This window comes from Leuresthes tenuis, unplaced genomic scaffold (genome assembly GCF_036924035.1).
Source record: "Leuresthes tenuis unplaced genomic scaffold, fLeuTen1.0.hap1 SCAF_12, whole genome shotgun sequence".
Lineage (NCBI taxonomy): Eukaryota > Metazoa > Chordata > Actinopteri > Atheriniformes > Atherinopsidae > Leuresthes > Leuresthes tenuis.
This window is the reverse complement of record NW_027325366.1, coordinates 34,414,618-34,435,533: the sequence shown is the minus strand read 5'-3', so window position 1 is coordinate 34,435,533 and position 20,916 is coordinate 34,414,618. Positions and strand designations below refer to the sequence as shown.

General features: G+C 46.9%; 2 protein-coding genes across 2 annotated transcripts in view; one reads left to right on the top strand and one right to left on the bottom strand.

Moving 5' to 3' along the window:
- The window catches only part of LOC140319808 (uncharacterized), a 481,384-nt gene that overhangs the window by 48,592 nt on the left and 411,876 nt on the right, over positions 1-20,916 (top strand). The window lies entirely within an intron of this gene.
- The window catches only part of ttn.2 (titin, tandem duplicate 2), a 196,714-nt gene that overhangs the window by 22,769 nt on the left and 153,029 nt on the right, over positions 1-20,916 (bottom strand). Inside the window, exons 220-229 of the mRNA XM_072397655.1 lie at positions 3,745-20,838; positions 3,347-3,643; positions 2,587-3,174; positions 2,202-2,504; positions 1,819-2,115; positions 1,409-1,696; positions 1,019-1,318; positions 758-909; positions 508-658; positions 111-410 (exon numbers count right to left, since the gene is read on the bottom strand). Coding sequence (XP_072253756.1) covers positions 111-410; positions 508-658; positions 758-909; positions 1,019-1,318; positions 1,409-1,696; positions 1,819-2,115; positions 2,202-2,504; positions 2,587-3,174; positions 3,347-3,643; positions 3,745-20,838 — 19,770 coding nt within the window. The remainder of the gene's footprint in view (positions 1-110; positions 411-507; positions 659-757; positions 910-1,018; positions 1,319-1,408; positions 1,697-1,818; positions 2,116-2,201; positions 2,505-2,586; positions 3,175-3,346; positions 3,644-3,744; positions 20,839-20,916) is intronic.

Here is a 20,916-nt window from a genome sequence, read left to right as displayed (position 1 = left end):
TTGGAAAGAAAAGAAACATCAATTATTAATAATCTAATAATGACAATCCAGTGATAAACCGTCATAAATAAAATGACTGTTTCATCTTTGTCATAAAATAAAAGACAAACCTAAAATATCTTTGGCTTGCACAGGCTGGTACATCTTGATATCTTCTCCTTTGCCCTTGCAGTTCACAGCAGAGACTCTGAAGAAGTAGTAGGAGCCAGGTTTGAGGTGGGACACCACATACTCGCATGTTTTGACCTGTGGGTTGATGGTCACCCATTCTCTGTCCTCTGTGTTCATCTGCTCCAGCAGATAGTGTGTGATTTCACTGCCACCATCATAGACAGGCTTCTCCCAGCCGAGAGTGATGGAGGTCTTTGTGGAGTCGACCACACGCAGCTTTGATGGTTCCCCAGGCAGGTCTGGAGGAGACAAAAGGGCAGGATTGTTGCTGCATGTGAACACCTTAACAGGAAGGAAACCTTCACAAGAAATTTCGACAAAGCCAGCAGATCATACCGATGGGGTCGTAGGCCATGTAAAGGTCAGAATCCTCAGAGTAGTTTCCTGCTCCAGCCTTGTTGACAGCACAAACTCTGAACTGGTACTCATTGTTCTCCACCAGGTTGATGACTTTCTGCCTGGTGTCTCTGATAGTGCCCTTCACCACCTGGATGGAAACAATAGATTTGCTTTGGTTCACACAGGCCACTCATCAGTTAGGCTTCTTATACATGTAGAATCTGTCAACATACTCAAACAAACAGACCTTGAACCACTGCAGGCTCTTCTTCTCCCTTTTCTCCAGGTAATAACCATCGATGTCACTGCCTCCATCCATCGCCGGTCTTTCCCAGATCACTGTCATGGTGGACTTGGTGATCATGCTAACTTTAGGCTTGGATGGCTCACTTGGAGGAACTGTTAGGAATTAAAGTAGTCAGATTAGATAAACTAGTTCTGTTTACCTTAGTTAGAAAGTAAATTACAGCTGCAACTGTGGTGAACAATAATGATTGTATGCTGTTACCGAATGCGTTCTTGGCGATAATGGGCTCAGACTCCAGTGGGTCTCCGATGCCGTACTTATTAACTCCGCGGACTCTGAAGATGTACTCGTTACCCTGAATGAGTCTGGGCACATTCACGATGCAGTCGACCAGTTTCTCTGAGACAATGGACCACATTATCCTGCTGGTCTCCCTCTTCTCTACAATGTAATGAGAAACCATGGCACCGCCCTCGTCGGCAGGTGGGGACCACATGATGGTAATGTTGTCAGCTGTCACCTTCTTAAATTGAATTTCTCCAGCAGGGGGGCCTGGTTTGTCTGATTAGGGAAGATGAATGCACATAATCTATAAGATACGTCTTTTACAAAGCAACATTACTGTTTTTAAATAAAATAATATCTGTATACCTTGAATCAGCAGCCTGACAATGGCACATGACGATCCCAGAGAGTTCTTCACCTTGACTTCATAAGTCCCCGAGTTCAGACGAGTGGTTTCCTTCAGGTATACACTGGTGGACTCAAATGTGTGTTTGAAAGAGAGCTGGGATGAAGGTTTAAGCTCTTTACCGTCTTTAAACCACTCAATAGTTGGGGCAGGTTTGGCTGTGATATTAAACTTGAGCTCCACGTCAGAGCCAGCCTTGTGCTTGACTTCGTTGAGGTACTCCTGAGGAATTTCAATCTCTGGGGCACCTGAAAAACAAACCATAGAACAGACAACTGAGTTCCAGTTCTGATGGATATCATAGAACTTATAGACATCATAGAACACAGACAAAGATGAGACATCAACAACTGAATACTCAAAGACGTACCGTAGGTGTCCACGCAGGTGGCTGGTCCAGCAGTCATGGAGGGGTTGCTCACTGAGCCAACAGCATTCTTGGCCATGACTCTGAACTCATATGTTTCATCCTGGGTAAGGCCGGTCACGGTGAAGCGGGTGTCTGTGATATTATTGAGGACAGCTTTGGACCACTTTGGACTAACACCCTCTCTCTTCTCAATGATGTAACCAGTGATTGGGGATCCACCGTCATAGTTGGGCTTCTCCCAGACCACGCTGATGGTGTTCTTGGTGATGTCGCTTATACGCAGGTTGATGGGTGGCTCTGCAGGAACAGACAGTGAAGACTCGTGAAATGACTATTCCACTAAAATTCGATTTTGTGCACAGAAAGTTTGACTTTCCACTCACCACAGGGGTCAATGGCCAACACAGGATCTGAAGCTTTGCTGAAAGCACTGAGTCCAGCAGCGTTCTCTGCCGCCACCTTGAACTCATAAATAAGTCCAGCATTTATGTTGGTGACCTTGTAGTGCGTAGCACGAATCACCATTTTATTAACACTCTGCCATAAGATGCTGTTCCTGTCTTTCATCTGCAGATGGTAGCCAAACACATGGCTGCCCCCATCTGACTTGGGCTCCTTCCAGGCTACAGTGATGCTCTCCCTGGTTACAGCAGTAACTTCTGGAGTTGATGGGCCATCTGGAATAGCTGGTGGATAGAGGCAGAATTTAAGAGTGCTGGCATGAACACTGAGGATGAAAAAATGACGGAAGTAAAAAGGACTACTTACTGTATGGAAGGTTGACAGTGACTGGTGGTGAGTCAATATGCTCACTGATTCCATATCTGTTCTCAGCCCTGATTCTGAACTGGTACTCCAGGCCAGTGGTGAGTTTCAAGATCTTCATGGTGCAGCGGGCAACAGCAGAAGATATGTCCATCCAGTTGGCTGTTGTTGTCTCTCGTTTCTGGATGATGTAGTTGGTGATAGGACTGCCACCGTCATACACTGGTGGGAGCCACCTAAGGCTTACGCTGTCTTCTGTGACATCAAACAACTCCACGGGTCCAACAGGGACACTTGGGCGGTCCAGAACCACAATGTTAATGTAGGATTTGGTGGTTCCAGTGGAGTTGGACGCAGTGATATCATAGCGGCCTGAGTCTCCAGCAATGCTCTCACGCAGAGTGATCTTGATGCTGTCAGGGGTGACGTCAGAGTTGAACCTCAGCGTTGACTTGAGCAGCACGTTATCCTTGGACAGAGCGACTTTAGGCAAGGGCCAACCTGTCAATGGGATCTCACACTTCAGAGTGGACCCAGCTCTGACATACACTGTGTTGTGAGGGAAGTCCTTCATGTTCATCTCAGGAGATTCTAGGGAAAAACATGCAATCGAGTTATAAAAGACAAGTCAGAAGTCAAATTGAGGGTTTTTAGCATTGACATGCTTTTTCCTAATTATATGCATGTAAGTAAGGTGTAAGCTTGTTTGGGGTTTGTATTTCTTCTCACAATGGTGAATCTGAATAACACAAATGGAGCTTACCGAGCTGGTCTTTGACCACAACAGGGATGACCATTTCCTTGACATCGCTGAAACCAGCATGGTTTTCAGCCCTGACTCTGAAGAAGTACTCTACATTCTCTCTCAGGCCAGACACTGTGAAGTGGGTGTACTTAGTTACAGCACACTTGACCCACTTTTCTTGGCCTTTCTCCAGTGCTTCAAGCAGGTAGCCAGTAATTCTGCTGCCTCCATCTTGTTCTGGTTTAGCCCAAGTCAACGTCACACTCTCCTTGGTCACATCGGTTGCTCCTAGCTTTGGTGGTGGGCTTGGTTTTTCTGGGGGAAAACACATATATTGTGTTTAAGTGGAATAACTCAGATATTATCTTTTGTAAAACAATGAGAAACAACAATGCTGCCAATTCAAAATTTCATACCTGTGATTTTGGTTCCCTCTTTAGTCTCTGCAGGAACACCAACACCATATTCATTCTCGCCTGTCACTCTGAAGTAGTAAACTTCTCCCTCCTTCAGGTTTGCCACCTTGTATGTCAGTCTATGGCATGTGTCGGTCAACCTGGTCCAGCCTTTCTTGCTGGCCTCACGGAAATCAACAAGATAATTCTTAACTGGTCCCCCACCCTCATTCTCAGGAGTGTCCCACGTTACAGTGGCAGATGTCTTGGTCACATCCTTGACCTCCACCTGGGCAGGCGGTCCTGGCGAGTCTAGGACTCTGACATTAAGCGTCAGTGAGGAGGTTCCAGCTACACTGGACAAGGTGACATTGTATTTTCCAGAGTCGTTGCGAGTTGCTTTTTCTAAGGTGATTGAGGTGAAGGTGTCTGTGGTGTCAATGACAGCACGGACTCTAAGGTCAACATCAGGCTTAGTCCAAGTAACACTGGGGATGGGTTTGCCTCTGAAGGGCACTTTCATGGTAAATGAGCTTCCATCCTTTACAATAAGAGTCTTCCTCATTTCATTGCTGATGTCAAACACAGGCTCTTCCTCTTTTTCTTTGGCAACCTGTTTGTCTGACTCTGGGCTGGGCTCACTGACTCCAATCTTGTTAATGGACTTGACAACAAAGACATACTCAGCCCCAGGTGTCAATCCCACCACTGTAAACTCTGTGTTCTTGGTGTTCTGGACTCCAACAATCCATTCATCATCTAATGTCCTCCTGTATTCTACTCTGTAACCAGTCACAGGTGCTCCACCATCAAATAGTGGCTTATTCCATGCCAGGCTGACTGTGGTCTTTGTAGAGTCAATGATCTTTGGCTTAGCTGGGGGTGAGGGCAGGAACTGTGGGTCTTCAGCCTTGGTGAGTGGGCAAGGGGTGCTAGGAGAACTGAGGCCAGCAGCATTCTCTGCAAACACTCTGTATTCGTACTCACATCCATCACGAAGGTTTGAGGCTTTCACTCTCAGGTCATACACAGGTTTCTTGTTGACACGGCACCAACGGAGACCAGTCTTCTCTCGTCTTTCAATTACATAGCCAGCAATACTGCTGCCACCATCAGAAACTGGTCTTTCCCAACAGATGGTCATCGCGTCACCGGTAACTGAGGTGACCTGGACATTAGTGGGGGCTGCAGGCACAGTGAATGGATCCGTGGCCTTTACTGGCTCACTCTCCAGAGCTTCGCCATCTCCATATTTGTTGATTCCCCTGACTCTGAAGATGTACTCATTTCCTTTAAGCAGCTTCGTCACTTTGCAGGTAGTTGCCTTCATGTCACCATAGACAAGAGTCCAGGCAAGGCGACTTGTCTCACGCTTCTCCACAATGTAGTGCATGATTTCAGCACCACCATTCTCTTGAGGAGGTCCCCATGTTATGGTGCATTTCTCTGCGGTGAGGCCAGACACTGCCAGAGGTCCTGAGGAAGGTCCAGGTCTGTCAAGAACCTTACAGTTGACAGCCACAGACCTGGTTCCAGCTACATTGTGCAGAGTCAGGACGTACTGTCCAGAGTCCCTCCTTATAGTGTCTCTAACAATCAGGGTGGTTGTGAAGTTGGTGGAGGTGATTTCACACCTAGCCTTGGCCTCAATCTCCTTTCCATCCTTAGACCAGGTGACGACCGGGAGTGGACGTCCTGTGATTTCAGCATCAATTCTAATAATATCTCCAGCCTTTATGACAACCAGCTGTCTGAATTTATCTTCCATGATTATAGTTGGAGGATCTACATCATCCTTGACAGTGATAGGACCAGTGCTCTCTGAAGGAGCACTCAACAGCTCAGCAGAGTTCTTCGTAATAACATGGAAGTCATATTGGACATCTTCTGTTAGGCCTGTGACATCAAAGTAGGTTTCTTGCAGATTGGTGAAGTTGCACTTTAACCACCGACCACTGGGAAGTTCTTTACGCTCTACAATGTATCCAGTTATTTTGACTCCACCATCATACTCTGGCCCATCCCAGAAGAGGGAAACTGAGTTTCTGGTGATGTTTGTGACTTTAAGGTTACGTGGAGATTCACATGGGTCCCTGGCTGCAACAGGCTCACTAGGCTTAGTGCATGGACCAATGCCAGCAATATTTTCCGCATAGACTCTAAACTGATACATCAGACCTTCTTCAATGCCAGTCATCTTAAATTGGTTTTCAGCTAACAGCCCTCTGTTAACTTTGGTCCATAGGATGCTACTTTGCTCTTTGCATTCAATGTGATAACCAATAACAGGGCTTCCACCATCACTGGCAGGTCTGCCCCACACCACCAGCATGCTAGTCTTGGTAGCATGAGCAACGTGGAGGTTGGTTGGAGGACCAGGAGGCTCAAATGGATACTGAGCAACAACAGGAGCGGAGTCAATGGCAGTACTCTTTCCATAACGGTTCTCAGCTGCAATGCGGAACTGGTACTCTGTTCCTTGAGTGAGACGACAAACTTTTATTGATGTCCTGGCGACTGTGGCTGACACTATCTGCCATGTGGTTGTGGTGGTGTCTCTCTTCTCCACCACGTAGTTGTTAATCTGGCATCCACCACTATAAATTGGAGCATCCCAGGACAGTGAGATGAAGTCAGCACTCACTTCATCTACCTTAATGTTGCTGGGTGGGCCAGGTTTGTCCAGGATTATAACAGAGATTTCAGCTGTCTTGGTGCCAATTGCATTAGTCAGTGTGACCTCATACTTTCCAACATCATCCTTGGTGGCATCCTTGATGTTAATCTTGGATGAGGTCTTGGAATTAAGAACATTTACTCTGGTTGTCTGTTTGAGCACATGGCCATCCTTCTTCCAGGACACCTCAGGCTGGGGCCTCCCTTTGAAGGGAACATCAATCTTCAAATCATCCCCTGCTTTTACGCTGTATGTGTTGAACAGCAAATTAATGATAGGCTCCGTTGTGATATCCTTTACCACCACAGGGGTAGCCAAAGGCTTGGCATCGCTCCTACCCTTATCATTCACAGCAATCACCCTGAAGGAATATTCTTCACCAGTTGTGAGCCCATCAATAGTAGCTTCAAGTGCTTTCGCTGCACTGCACACTGTCCATTTGTCATCACCTTTGGGCTGCATCTCTACAATGTAGCTTGTGATTTTGCTGCCTCCATCATGATCCGGTTTTTCCCAGGAAAGGGTGACAGTATGACGAGTCACATCAACCAGGACAACCTTACCGGGTGGCAAAGGAGCCTCTGATACTTTAACTTGATCTGTGGAGGCAGGCAGGCCTACTCCCAGCTCATTCACAGCCAACACCCGGAAATAGTATCTGCCGCCTTCCTGCAGGTCGGAAATGATGAAGGAGTTCCTTACACAGTTTGTGCAAACACTGGTGAAAGCCATTCTCTTCTGCTCTCTCTTTTCTACAATATAGTGTGATATCTTAGCCCCACCATCAATAAGCGGAGGCTCCCAAGACAGAGAAACAGAATGTCTCTTCACATCTTTAACCTCAAGGTTGGTTGGAGCACTGGGTGAATCTAGAACTCTAACATTGATGAAGGCTGATTTAGAACCACTGAGGTTCTCAAGGGTTAGTACGTATTTGCCAGTGTCAAATCTGTCAACATTCTCTATCACCAGCATTGTATAAGAGCTAGTTACTTCAATCTGAGCCCGTTCATTCAGACTGCCATCAGCCTTTGACCATTTGACCTCAGGCTCAGGCTTTCCCCTGATTGTCACAAACAGACGCAGGGTGGCGGTAGCTCGAACATTGACCATCTTCCTCAGGTCAGCATCTAGTTCAATTTCAGGAGCCTCGAGCTTCTCAGCAGCAATCACAGACCCAGGTAGGTCTATGTGATCTCCAACACCCTCACAGTTTACAGCACAGATACGGAAGTTGTACTCTGCATTCTCTTTCAGTGTCTTTACAGTGTAGTGAGTTTCTTGGACACCAGTGGGAGGTGTGCAAACAATCCATTCATCATCTCCAGCCTCTTTCTTTTCAACAACATATCCTGTGATCCGTGCCCCTCCATCATAGATAGGCCTGGACCAGGACAGGGAGACGGTGGTGCTTGAATGATCAGTGACTTTGGGATTATTTGGAGATCCTGGCGGATAAGTGGCATCACATGCCTTGATGTACTGTGTTGGTGCACTAGGCTTTCCAACACCAGCAGCATTTTCAGCCGAGATCCTGAATTCATAGGAGTGGCCCTCTGTGAGGCCAGTGCACCGGAATCTCAGGTCATTCAGCCTCTTCTTGTTACACTTGGTCCATCTGATGCCATCCTTATCACGTTTTTCAAGGACATATCCTTCAATTTCAGCTCCTCCATTATCTTCAGGTCTCTCCCAAGTAAGCACGATTGAATCTCTGGTAATAGCGCTGGGCTCTGGGATGGAGGGGGCACTGGCAGTGGTGAATGGGTTGCGAGCAATGACAGGCTCCGATTCTAAAGGTTCGCCAACACCATATTTATTCACTGCAGTGACTCTGAAGATGTATTCATTCCCAGGGAGCAGTTTTGTGACTTTGTAGCTGATTGCCTGGATCTTTGGCTCAACCATAGTCCATGATAAACGGCTGGTCTCTCTCTTCTCTATGATGTAGTGAGAAATGCCCGCCCCACCATCATGTGAGGGATGGTTCCAATGCAGATAACATTTCTCAGATGTGACCCCTTTGATTTCTAATGGGCCATCTGGAGGACCAGGTCTATCTAGAACTTTAACATTGACTGGGATCATCTTAACTCCCCCCACATTGACAAGTTTAAGGACAAAGTGGCCACCATCCACTCTGATGCATTCTTTGACAGTCAGGATGGTACGTGTGAGAGTGGTCTTAATCTCCATTCTTGGAGTGGTTTTGTCAATTTCCTTGCCATCCTTTAACCATGTGACCTCAGGCATAGGCTTGCCAGTGTAATCAGCATCAATGACAAATGTCTCGTCTGCATGAACAACAGTCAGATCCTTGAATTTCGAATCCATTGTGGCTTCTGGAGCCTCAATTGTGTCGTTGGCTGTAATTTCTCCTGTGCTTTCAGATGGACGACTGCAGATACCTGCAGCATTCCTGGCAATGACTCTGAATTCATAAATACAGTCCTCAGTGAGACCAGTGATTGTAAACTGGGTATCAATGATGTTGGTGAAGCTGGCCTTCATCCACCGAGTATCTGGGTCCTTCCTCCTCTCAATCATATAGCCAGTGATGGCACTGCCTCCATCATACTGGGGCTTTGTCCACCGGAGTGTAACATGATTTCTGGTGATTTCAATGGCCTCAGGGGTGCCTGGTGGGTCACATGGGTCCCTGGCTACCGTACCCTCAGAGATTTTGCTAGCTTGGCTGAGACCAGCAATGTTCTCAGCATAAACTCTGAATTCATATTCAATACCTTCTTCCAGCTCTGTTGTCTTGAAACGAGTGTCTGGGATTAGAAGCTTGTTCAGTTTAGTCCACAAAAGGCTGTTTTTCTCCTTTCTTTCCAAGTGATAGCCAATGATTGGACTGCCTCCATTGTTGGTGGGAGGATTCCACTCAACAACCATGTGATCCTTGGTTGCAGCTGTAACAATTGGTTTTCCTGGTGCAGCAGGCTCACTGAATGGATACTGAGCAATAACTGCAGCAGAGAGAATGGCTGAACTCTTTCCATATCTGTTCTCAGCAGATACTCTGAATTGATACTCAACGCCAGTCTTCAGGTTGGTGACTTTGATGGTTGTCCTTGCAATAGTAGCAGACACAATCTGCCATGATGTGGTGGTTGTGTCTCTCTTCTCTACAATGTAGTTATTGATCTGACAGCCTCCAGTGTACACTGGTGGCTCCCAGGAGAGTGTGACGAAATTAGAGCTCACCTCCTCAATCTTCACAGGGCCTGTGGGTGGCCCGGGCTTGTCTAGAATAATAATGGTGATATCCTCTGTAGATGTTCCAATGCTGCTGGTGGCTGTGACAGTATATTTTCCAGAGTCTTCTTTATTTGCATCTTTGATAACAAGCTTAGTGGATGACGGTGTGCTGAACACATTTAGTCTAGTTGTCTCCTTAAGAGCTTGTCCTTCCTTTTTCCACTCAACCTTGGGAACAGGACGTCCAATCACTGGGATCTCAATCTTCAGATCCTCCCCATTCTGCAAACTGTAAGTGTTGAATCTTATTTTGAATCTGGGCTCAATGGTTACATCTTTAGCAGTGACTGGAACAGCCAAAGCTCTGGGGTCACTCTTGCCCTTCTCATTGAAGGCTGATACTCTAAACAGGTACTCGTGCCCTGCACTAAGGCCTGTGACAGTACCCTCACAAGTTTTGCTTGTGGCAGCCACCACCCATTCCTCTGAGCCTACAGGTTGCATCTCAATGTAGTAGCCAATAATCCTGCTGCCTCCATCATGAACTGGCTTCTCCCAGGAGAGAGTGGCAGAGGTTTTTGTCACTTCGGTCAAAGTGACCTTACCCACAGAGAGAGGTGGCTCAGACGTTTTAACTGATTCTTCTGTTTCAGCTGGCTGTCCTACACCAAATTCATTCTCAGCTAAGACTCTGAAATAGTAGATGGTTCCCTCAGTGAGGCCAGTGATGCGATAGCTTGTCTTTGTGCATTTGTTATCTATATTAGAGTAAACCTTCCTTGTGGACTCACGCTTTTCAACCAGGTAATTCTTAATTCTTGCACCACCGTCAATAACAGGAGGCTCCCAGGTCAGAGTGACACTCTCCCTCTTAATATCTTTTACTGTTAGATTTAATGGAGCCCCTGGAGTGTCCAGAACTTTAACAGAGACAAATGCTGATTTGGTGCCAGCACTATTTTCCAAGTTGAGGATGTATTTTCCTGCATCATACTTGTCACAGATGTCAATAGATAGCTGTGTGTAATCTTCACCTGTCTCAATCTGAGTTTTACTTGGCAGTTCACCATCTTCCTTAGCCCAGCTTATTTCAGGAGTGGGACGGCCCTTGAAGGGAATGCCAATTCTCATTGAGCCTCCTGCTCTGACAACTATTCCCTTCCTGAGTTCTGAATCCAGAATCATCTCTGGAGGATCAATCTTATCCAAAGGCTTCACGACTCCCAGGATCTCTGTTGGCTCACCAACACCCAGCTTATTGATGGCACAGATACGGACCTTGTATTCTTGGTGTTCTATCAGCTTTTTGATGGTAAACTTGGTATCCTTGACTCCAGAGGATGGAGTGCATATGGTCCATTCCTCTTCATCAGCCTTGGTAATTTCAACAGCATACCCTTCAATCTCACAACCACCATCATAGATAGGCCGATGCCAAGTGACAGTGACGGAGTCTTTTGTGGTGTCTACCGTGTGGGCATTGGTGGGAGAGCCTGGTTCAAAGGTGGGGTCACAGGCTTTGAGATAGGGTGTCGATGGGCTTGGCTGGCCCACTCCAGCTGCATTCTCAGCTGATACCCTGAATTCATATTCATGGTCTTCAGTCAGTCCTGTTACTCTGAAACGCAGGTCTGTCACTCTGCGTTTGTTGCACTTGGTCCACCTCACTCCAGCTCTGTCCCTCTTCTCGATGATGTAACCAACAATGTCACTGCCTCCTGTGGTCTCAGGGCGGTTCCAACAGACAGTCATGGAATCCCTGGTAATGTTAGTGATCTCAAGTTCCTGAGGTGAGCCAGGGGGAACAAATGGATTTCTCATAATCACAGGTGCTGATTCAAGAGGCTCCCCCACACCATATTTGTTCACAGCCATGACTCTGAAAATGTACTCATTGCCCTTCAATAGCTTGGTAACCTTGAACATTGTAGCTCCGCAGTCGCTGGAGACCACAGTCCATGCCAGGCGGCTGGTTTCTCGCTTTTGAATGATGTAGTGAGAAATGCTAGCTCCTCCATCATGTCTGGGTGGCAGCCATGATAGTGAGCATTTCTCCTCCGTAACATTGCTGACTGTGAGAGGTCCCTCTGAGGGTCCTGGTCTGTCCAGAACCTTTACACTGAATGGAACAGTCTTAGTTCCAGCCACATTTGTCAGAACCAGAGTGTACTGTCCACCATCTACTCTGACGGCATCCTTCACAACAAGCAAAGCATTAAAATCTGTGTTTTTGATCTCAGCTCTAGATGAGTTCTCAACTTCAACACTTCCCTTGAACCACTGAGCTGTTGGGATGGGCTTTCCCTCAACACTGGCCTCCAGACTAAATGTCTCTCCTGCATTAATAACAAGAGTCTGGTTGTACATAGGATCTGTCTCACACTTGGGTGGCTCAACTTCATCATTTGCTGTTATGGATCCTGTAGTCTCAGAGGGCTTGCTGACCGCGCCAGCTGCATTCCTTGCAATTACTCTGAAGTCATATTTACTGTCCTCTATCAGACCAGTAACTGTAAATTCATGTTCAATAACGTTTGCGAAGCTAGCCTTCATCCATTTTCCCTCTGGAAGGTCACGTTTCTCCACCACGTAGCCAGTAACAAGGCTTCCACCATCATACTGTGGTGGGGTCCACCTCAGCTTCACTGAATGCCTGGTCACAATGATAGCCTGAGGACGGCCAGGAGGATCACATGGGTCACGGGCAACATAAACCTCAGATACTTTGCTGCATTTTCCAATACCAACAATATTCTCAGCATATACCCTATACTCATACTCAATGCCTTCCTCAAGAGGAGTGGATTTGAATCTGCAGTCCTGGATGAGCATTTTGTTAATCTTGGTCCAGAGGATACTGTTTTTCTCTTTCCTCTCCAAATGGTACCCCAGGATTGCACTGCCTCCATCCGATGGGGGTTTATGCCACTCAACCACCATATAATCTTTAGTGTATGAGGACACAAATGGTGTCCCTGGAGGGCCAGGCTCCTGGAATGGATACTGTGCCAAAACAGGCTCTGAATCAATTGCGTAACTCTTTCCATATCTATTTTCTGCATAGATTCTAAACTGGTATTCAGCACCTGTCTTAAGATTGGATACTTTTAAAGTGGTTCTTGCCACAGTTGCAGAAACCACCACCCAGTTGGTTGTAGTTGTATCTCTCTTTTCCACCACGTAGTTAGAGATTGGACAACCACCTGTGTATGTAGGAGGTTCCCAGATAAGAGTCATACTCTCAGCACTGATATCCTCAATCTTGACGGGTCCTGTTGGTGGGCCTGGTTTGTCCAGGGTGATCACCTCAATGGTGGCATCCTTGGAACCAAGGGCATTGGCAATATTGATACTGTACATGCCTCCATCCTCTTTGGTGGCATCCTTTATTGTAAGAGTGGTGTGATGTGCTGAGTCAGTAACATTGACTCTGGTGGTCTGCTTAAGGGCTGCTCCATCCTTGGTCCAGGTGATGGTTGGCTTTGGATGACCAGCAATTGGAACCTCTATCTTGAGATCATATCCCACCTGTACACTGTAGGAACTCACTTTGGGTCTAACAGAGGGCTCAATGACAAGGTCCTTTGCAACAACTGACTGAACCAGTTGTCTTGGATCACTTTTGCCTTTGTCATTTACTGCAACAACTCTAAAATTATATTCTTCTCCTTTGAGAAGGTTGGTCACTACTGTCTCCAAGCCCTTCACACTGGCACACACAGACCAAACGTCACTATCCTTAGGAGCCACTTCAACTTCATAGTAACTGATTCTGCTGCCGCCATCATGTGTAGGCTTCTCCCAAGTGAGAGAAACAGTGCTATGAGTGACGTCAACAACGCTGACCTTGCCAGGTGGCTGAGGTTTTTCAGATATTTTAATTGGCTCTAAAGTTTTTGCTGGGAGACCAACACCATATTCATTCTCAGCCAGGACTCTGAAGAAGAAGATTCCACCCTCTGGAAGAGGCTCAACTTTCCATGACATCCTGTTGCAGGTGGTGATGGGTGAGTAAACTTTCCTGGTGCTCTCACGTTTCTCAACTATGTAATGCTTAATCTTTGCGCCACCATCAAGAAGAGGAGGCTCCCATGTGAGAGTGACAGAGTTCTTGGTAATCTCTTTCACTGTAAAGTTAGTGGGTGGACTTGGGGAGTCCAGCACTCTGACGCTGATGAAGACAGACTTTAATCCGCTTGCATTCTCTGCAGTCAAGGTGTACTTTCCACTGTCAAATCTGTCAACATTCTCAATGACAAGAGAAGCATAACTGCCTGTATTGTCAATCTGGGCAGTTTCCTTAATCTCCCCGTCAGCTTTTCCCCATTTCAACTCAGGAGCTGGGCGACCTCTCACAGGAACAAACAGCCTGAGAGTGCAGGCTGCTCTGATGTTGATCATTTTTCTCATGTCAGCATCCAGGTCAAGATCGGGAGCCTCAAGCTTCTCCACTAGAAGATGTTTTCCAGGCACATCAGCATGCTCACCAACACCAACTTTGTTGACTGCACACACTCTGAACTGGTACTCGTGCTTCTCAAGAAGTTTTTTCACTGTAAACTTAGTGTCTGTGATTCCAGTGGGAGGAGTGCACATAAACCACTCATCAGATGCCCCATTACATGCTTCCACAATGTAAGCCTGAATCTCACAACCACCATCATAGATGGGTTTGCCCCATGTCAGGGACACAGTGGATCTAGATGTGTCTACCACCTTGGGGTTGTTTGGTGGGCCAGGTTTGAAGATGGGGTCCAGTGCTTTGTAGTAAACTGTTGGTGTGCTAGGTGTTCCAACTCCAGCAGCATTCTCAGCAGCGACTCTGAATTCATAGCTATGGTTTTCCATGAGCCCTGTCACTCTGAAGCGCAGCTCACTTACATTGCGCTTGTTGCACCTGGTCCACCTCACACCATCCTTGTCACGTTTTTCAACAACGTATCCTTGGATGGCGCTGCCACCATCATTAGATGGTCTCTCCCAAGTTACCACCATAGAGTCCTTAGTGATTGTGGAGACTTCCACCTCTGTCGGTGGGCTCGGAGTGACAAATGGATTTCTGGCAATCATTGCTTCAGATTCCAGGGGCTCACCAATGCCATATTTGTTGACTGGGATCACTCTGAAGATGTATTCATTACCTGGAAGAAGTTTAGTGATCTTCAAGTTGAGTGTCTGAACTTTTTGTTCAACCACGGTCCAAACCAGTCTGCTGGTTTCCCTCCTCTCAACAATGTAATGGGAAACATCACTACCTCCATCTTGCAAGGGAGTTTTCCAGGAAATGGAGCATTTCTCACTCGTGACTCCATATATAGAGATAGGGCCCTCGGGTGGACCTGGTCTGTCCAAGACCTTTACGTTTATGTTAACTGATTTCTCTCCTCCAACATTCTTTACCAGCAAAGTGTACTGACCTCCATCAACACGGATGGCTTCCTTAACAACTAGACAGGCTGTAAAGTCTGTGTTCTTGATCTCTAAGCGAGCTGCTTCGGTAATCTCGTGGCCTTCTTTTATCCAGTGTATGGTGGGCACAGGCTTACCATATACAGCAGCTTCAAGCCTGAATGTCTCTCCAGCATTTATCACTACAGCCTGCGAGTACTTAGCCTCCAAGTCAATTTTGGGTGGATCCACCTCATCCTTAGCAGTGATAGATCCAGTGGAATCGGACGGTTGGCTAAAGACACCGGCTGCATTTCTGGCAATAACACGGAACTCATAAACCTGATCTTCAGTGAGTCCCGTGACAACAAATTCAGTCTCAATAATGTTGGTGAAACTGGCCTTCATCCAGCGTCCTGCTTCTTCTTTTTTCTCAACAACATAACCTGTGATTTTAATGCCACCATCATACTCAGGTTTGGTCCATCTGAGTGTCACTTGGTTTCTTGTCACAATGACAGCTTCTGGTTTTCCTGGTCTGTCACAAGGATCTCTGGCCACTTGCATTTCACTCACTTTGCTGGCTTTGCTGAGGCCAACAATGTTCTCAGCATACACTCTGAACTCATATTCGATACCCTCCTCAAGGCCAACAACTTTGAATCTGGTCTCTGGTATGAGTTGTTTGTTCTGCTTCACCCACAGGATACTGTTCTTCTCTTTGAGTTCTAAGTGGTAACCCAGAATTTTGGTTCCACCATCATTGCTGGGTTTCTCCCACACAACCACCATGGTCTCCTTGGTGGCTGACTGGACCACAACAGAACGTGGTGAACTAGGCAGTTCAAATGGATATTGAGCAATAATGGAATCAGAGAGCAGGAATGAGGATTTGCCATATCTATTCTCTGCAGCGATCCTAAACTGATACTCAGATCCAGTCTTCAGACGGGCTGCCTTGATAGTGGTTCTGGCCACTGTGGCTGACACAATCTGCCAGTTGGTGGTCGATGTGTCTCTCTTCTCTACAATATAATTGTTGATGGCGCAACCACCGTCATATTGTGGTGCATTCCAAGATAAGATCAAACTGTCAGCAGTGACCTCATCCATTTTGATTGGGCCAGTAGGAGGACCAGGTTTATCTAAGACAAGAACACTGATATCTGTAGTAGCCTCTCCAGCTGTGTTAGTCAGCTTGATAGTGTATGTGCCAACATCATCTCTGCAAGCCTCCTTAATGACCAGAAGAAGGTTTTTGTCTGTTGCCTCGGCATTAACTCTTGTTGTTTCCTTGAGAACAACACCATCTTTGAGCCATGTTGCTGTAGCCTTGGGATAGGCTGCATACGGTACATCTATCTTTAGATCATCTCCAGCTAGCACGCTGAATGTGCTAAAAAGCAGTTTGAAGGTTGGCAAGATCACCAGATCGTTAGCCACCACAGGGACACTGAGAGGACGTGGGTCACTAACACCCTTTTCATTGGTGGATGAGATACGGAACATGTACTCCTCCCCCTGTGTCAGCCCAGTTACCTGAGCCTCATTGGTCTTTACCACCATGACCTGAGTCCACTTCTCACTGCCTTTACCCTGCATTTCAACAATATAGCCTGTGATTCTGCTTCCACCATCATGGTCAGGCTTTTCCCAAGTTAGTGTGACACTGTTGCTGGTAACCTCACGGAGGGACACTTTGCCTGGGGGTAGAGGCTTCTCTGACACTTTAATTGGCTCAATGGTCTCTGCAGGGAGGCCAATTCCATATTCATTTTCAGCCAAGATTCTGAAGAAGTACATTTTACCCTCCTCTAGTTCACCGACTTTCCAACTTGACTTGTGGCAACTGGCACAGACAGTTGAGTAGGCTTTCCTAGTTGACTCACGCTTCTCCACAATGTAGTTACGGACTCTGGAGCCCCCATCAATGAGAGGTGCATCCCAAACCAAGGAAACTGAATCTCTAGTGACCTCCTTAACAAACAGATTCTGAGGAGCTCCAGGGGTATCTTGTACTCGGACATTTACAAAAGCTGTCTTACTCCCTGAGGCATTCTCTATAGTCACCAAGTATTTACCTCCATCAAACCTGTCAACATTCTCTATCTGAAGAGTGGTGAATGATGGAGTGATTTCAATGATAGCTTTGTCCAGGGATTCTCCATGCTCTCTTGACCATTTCACTTCAGGCGCTGGTCTGCCCTTGATGGGGACGAAGAGTCTGAGTGTACTGCAGGCTCTGATGCAGACCACCTTACGCAGCTCTGCTCCAAGTTCAATTTCTGGAGGAAGCAGCCTGTCTTCAGCTTTAGGAGTTCCAGGAACAGCAGCAGGTTCTCCCACTCCTTCACAATTAGTGGCACAGATGTTGATTTTATACTCCTGGTTTTCCTTCAGGTTGGTTATGGTGAATGAAGTGGCTGTCCATCCCTTCTTGGGAGTATGGATGGTCCACTCATCCTCTTCAGGCAGGCAGGTCTCCACAATGTAACCAGTGATTTCAGAACCACCATCATAGACAGGTTTGTTCCAGGCAAGTGTGATGGAAGACTTGGTTGTGTCCAGCACTCTGGGGTTCCCTGGAGGCCCTGGTTGGAAGATGGTGTCCACGGCTTTGTAAAATGGACTAGAAGGACTAGGCTGGCTTAGGCCAGCATTATTCTCAGCAAGAACTCTGAATTCATACTCATGTCCTACTGTGAGACCAGACACCTTGAATCGCAAGTCAGTTACAGTCCTCTTGTTGCACTTCACCCAGCGTAGGCCAGTTTTATCCCTTCTCTCAATTATATATGTGTTAATTCTACTGCCGCCATCATGCTCAGGGCGCTCCCAACAGACAACCATAGAGTCCTTTGTTATTGTGGTGACCTCAGGCTGTGAGGGTGGGTCACTGGGCACATAAGGGTTGGCACATACGACAGGTTCAGACTCCAGGGGTTCACCCACACCGTACTTGTTAACAGCCATAACTCTGAAAACGTACTCATTGCCCTTAAGAAGCTTGGTGACCTTGAACCTGTTGGCTTGAAGGTCTGTGGCCACGTTTGTCCATGCCAACCTACTGGTCTCACGTCTCTGAATGATGAAGTACTCTATCTTAGCACCACCATCATGTGTTGGATGGAGCCAGTTAAGGACACATTTCTCAGCAGTGACATCTGTAACAGTTAGTGAGTCTGGTGGTCCTGGTCTGTCAAGCACCTTGACATTGAATGTAAACTTTGCAAAGCCACCAGGATTGCTGGCAGTGAGAGTGAAAGCACCACCATCCCTCCTCAGTGAGTCTTTGTTGATTAAAGTTGTGTGGAAGTCAGATGTCTTTATCTCTAGCTTGCCTGTATCCTCCAGCTCCTTACCTTCCTTGGTCCAAACCAGGGATGGGAGTGGCCTGCCAGTCACATTGGCTTCCAACTTGAATATCTCTCCTGCCATGACCACAACATTGCTGCTATATGATGCATCAACATCAAGCCTGGGCTCTTCAATGTCATCTCTACATGTGATAGCTTCTGATGATTGAGATGGAGCACTAACAGCACCTGCTGAGTTTCTAGCAAACACACGGAATTCATATGTTGCATCTTCAATAAGACCACTGACTGTGTAGATAGTTTCAAGAATGTTGTTGAAGTTTGCTTTGAGCCAGCGTCCATTGGGCATTTCTCTCCTCTCTACTGTGTATCCTGTAATGGAAAATCCACCATCCCCCTCTGGTTTGGTCCATGACACGGTCACCTCATGCCTGGTGATATTTAGTGCCACAGGTCTGCCTGGTGGGTCAACTGGGTCCAAAGCATACAAAGGATCGGAGGGTTTGCTGGGTTTGCTGAGACCAGCCATGTTCTCAGCAATGACACGATGTTCATATTCAATGCCATCAACAAGGCCTGTTGACTTGAAGATATTTCCAACAACAAGAGCTTTGCTAATCCTCTGCCAAAGAATGCTGTTTTTCTCTTTTCTGTCTACGTGATAGCCCAAAATGGGACTACCCCCATCAGAAGATGGCTCATTCCAACTTATGGTCATAGCATCCTTGTTAAAAGATGTGACCACAGGACTGCCAGGCTGTCCCGGTACATCAAATGGATAAGCTGCCAACACTGGTTCAGAAACAATACATGGTCCGATGCCATATCTGTTCTGGGCCTTAACGCGGAACTGATATTGGGTTCCAGTATTAAGTCGAGCTGCCTTGAATGTGGTGCGTATAACTGTAGCTGCCAGCTCCATCCATGAAGTGCCAGTGGTCTCCCGCATCTCAACTATATAGTTGTTGATGGGAACACCTCCATCATTTTCTGGTGCCTCCCAGGACATGAGGACATAGTCGCATGAGACCTCGTCCAGCTTGATGGGACCAGTGGGAGGACCTGGAATGTCATGTACCAGAACTGTGATGGTTTCTGTCACTGTTCCCAGCATGTTCTTTCCAGTCATGGAATACTGGCCTCCGTCAGTTCTTTTGATCTCACCGATGTTGAGGATAGTTGATGTAGGTGTGGTTTCAATGTTCATTCTCTGTGTCTCCTTGAAAACCAGGTCTCCCTTCTTCCAGGACACAATAGGCCTGGGTTTGCCTAGCACTGGAATCTCCACTTTCACACGATCCCCTGCCTTTGCTATAACAGTCTTCTGGTAGACCCCACGCAGATCAAATGATGGAGCGGAAGTTTGCTCTTTTATCACAGCAGGCCTGCTCTCACGGGGATCACTCCTGCCTGACGCATTGACAGCCATTATACGGAAGGTATATTCAGTGCCCTCGATCAGATCTGTGACAGTGTAATCCAGAGACTTGATGGTGGCCATATGGACCCACTGGTCAGTGTCCTTCTTCTGAGCCTCAATGACATACCCTGTAATCAAGCTGCCACCGTCATGGAGGGGCTTGGTCCATGCAAGGCTGGCGCTGTCAGCGGTCACATCAGTAACATACAAGTTTTCTGGTGCAGAGGGAGCCTGAGACACCCTTATTGGCTCAGGGGTCTCAGCAGGCTCACCTACGCCCAGGTCATTTTCAGCTGATATACGGAAGTAGTAGTAAGCTCCCTCCTCAAGGTCTGAAAATTTGAAGGAACACTTCTGCCATGTGGTGCTAAGCACTGTGTAGGCCTTCTTTGTGGCATCTCTCTTCTCAATAATGTAGTTATGAATCTTAGAACCACCATCAATTATGGGGATTTCCCATTGCAAGTGGATGCTGTTCTTAGTGATCTCTCTTGGTTTGACATTGACTGGTGGACCTGGTGTGTCCAAAACTTTCACATTGACAAAGCCAGTCTTCTTACCAGCAACATTCTCCAGACAGAGGTGATACTTTCCAGCATCATATCGGGTGCAGTCAGGGATAACAAGTAGAGTGTAGGACTCTGTGCAGTCGATATGTGCACGAACTTTTAAGTTGCTATCATCTTTGCTCCAAGTTACTTCAGGAACAGGACGGCCTTTGATGGGAACAAACATACGGATTGATGCACGGCTCCTGACCACAAGCGTCTTCCTGAGGTCAGCATCTAGCTCAAAGTCTGGCAGCGTTTCCTGGTCCACCAGTTCAGTGACTTTCTCAATCTCTGCAGGCTCACCCAACCCCTCAGAGTTCACAGCACTGACTCTGAAGTGGTATTTGCCTCTTTTCTGAAGTTTACCAATAACATACTCAGTAACTTTCACTGGGTACTGAGTCTCCATCTCCCAGTCATCGTGCCCTTCCTTTTTGTACTCAACAATGTACCCGTCCACTTCAAGACCACCATCATAGTGGGGTCGTCCCCAGGCAAAGGTGACTGTGGTCTTTGTGGTGTCTGTAATTCTGGGGTTGGATGGAGGACCAGGTGGGTCTAATAAACATAGAAAACAAGAGGTTAATAAGAGTTGAGCTAATTCTCTTGTCTTCAAATGCTTTTCACAGTTACATG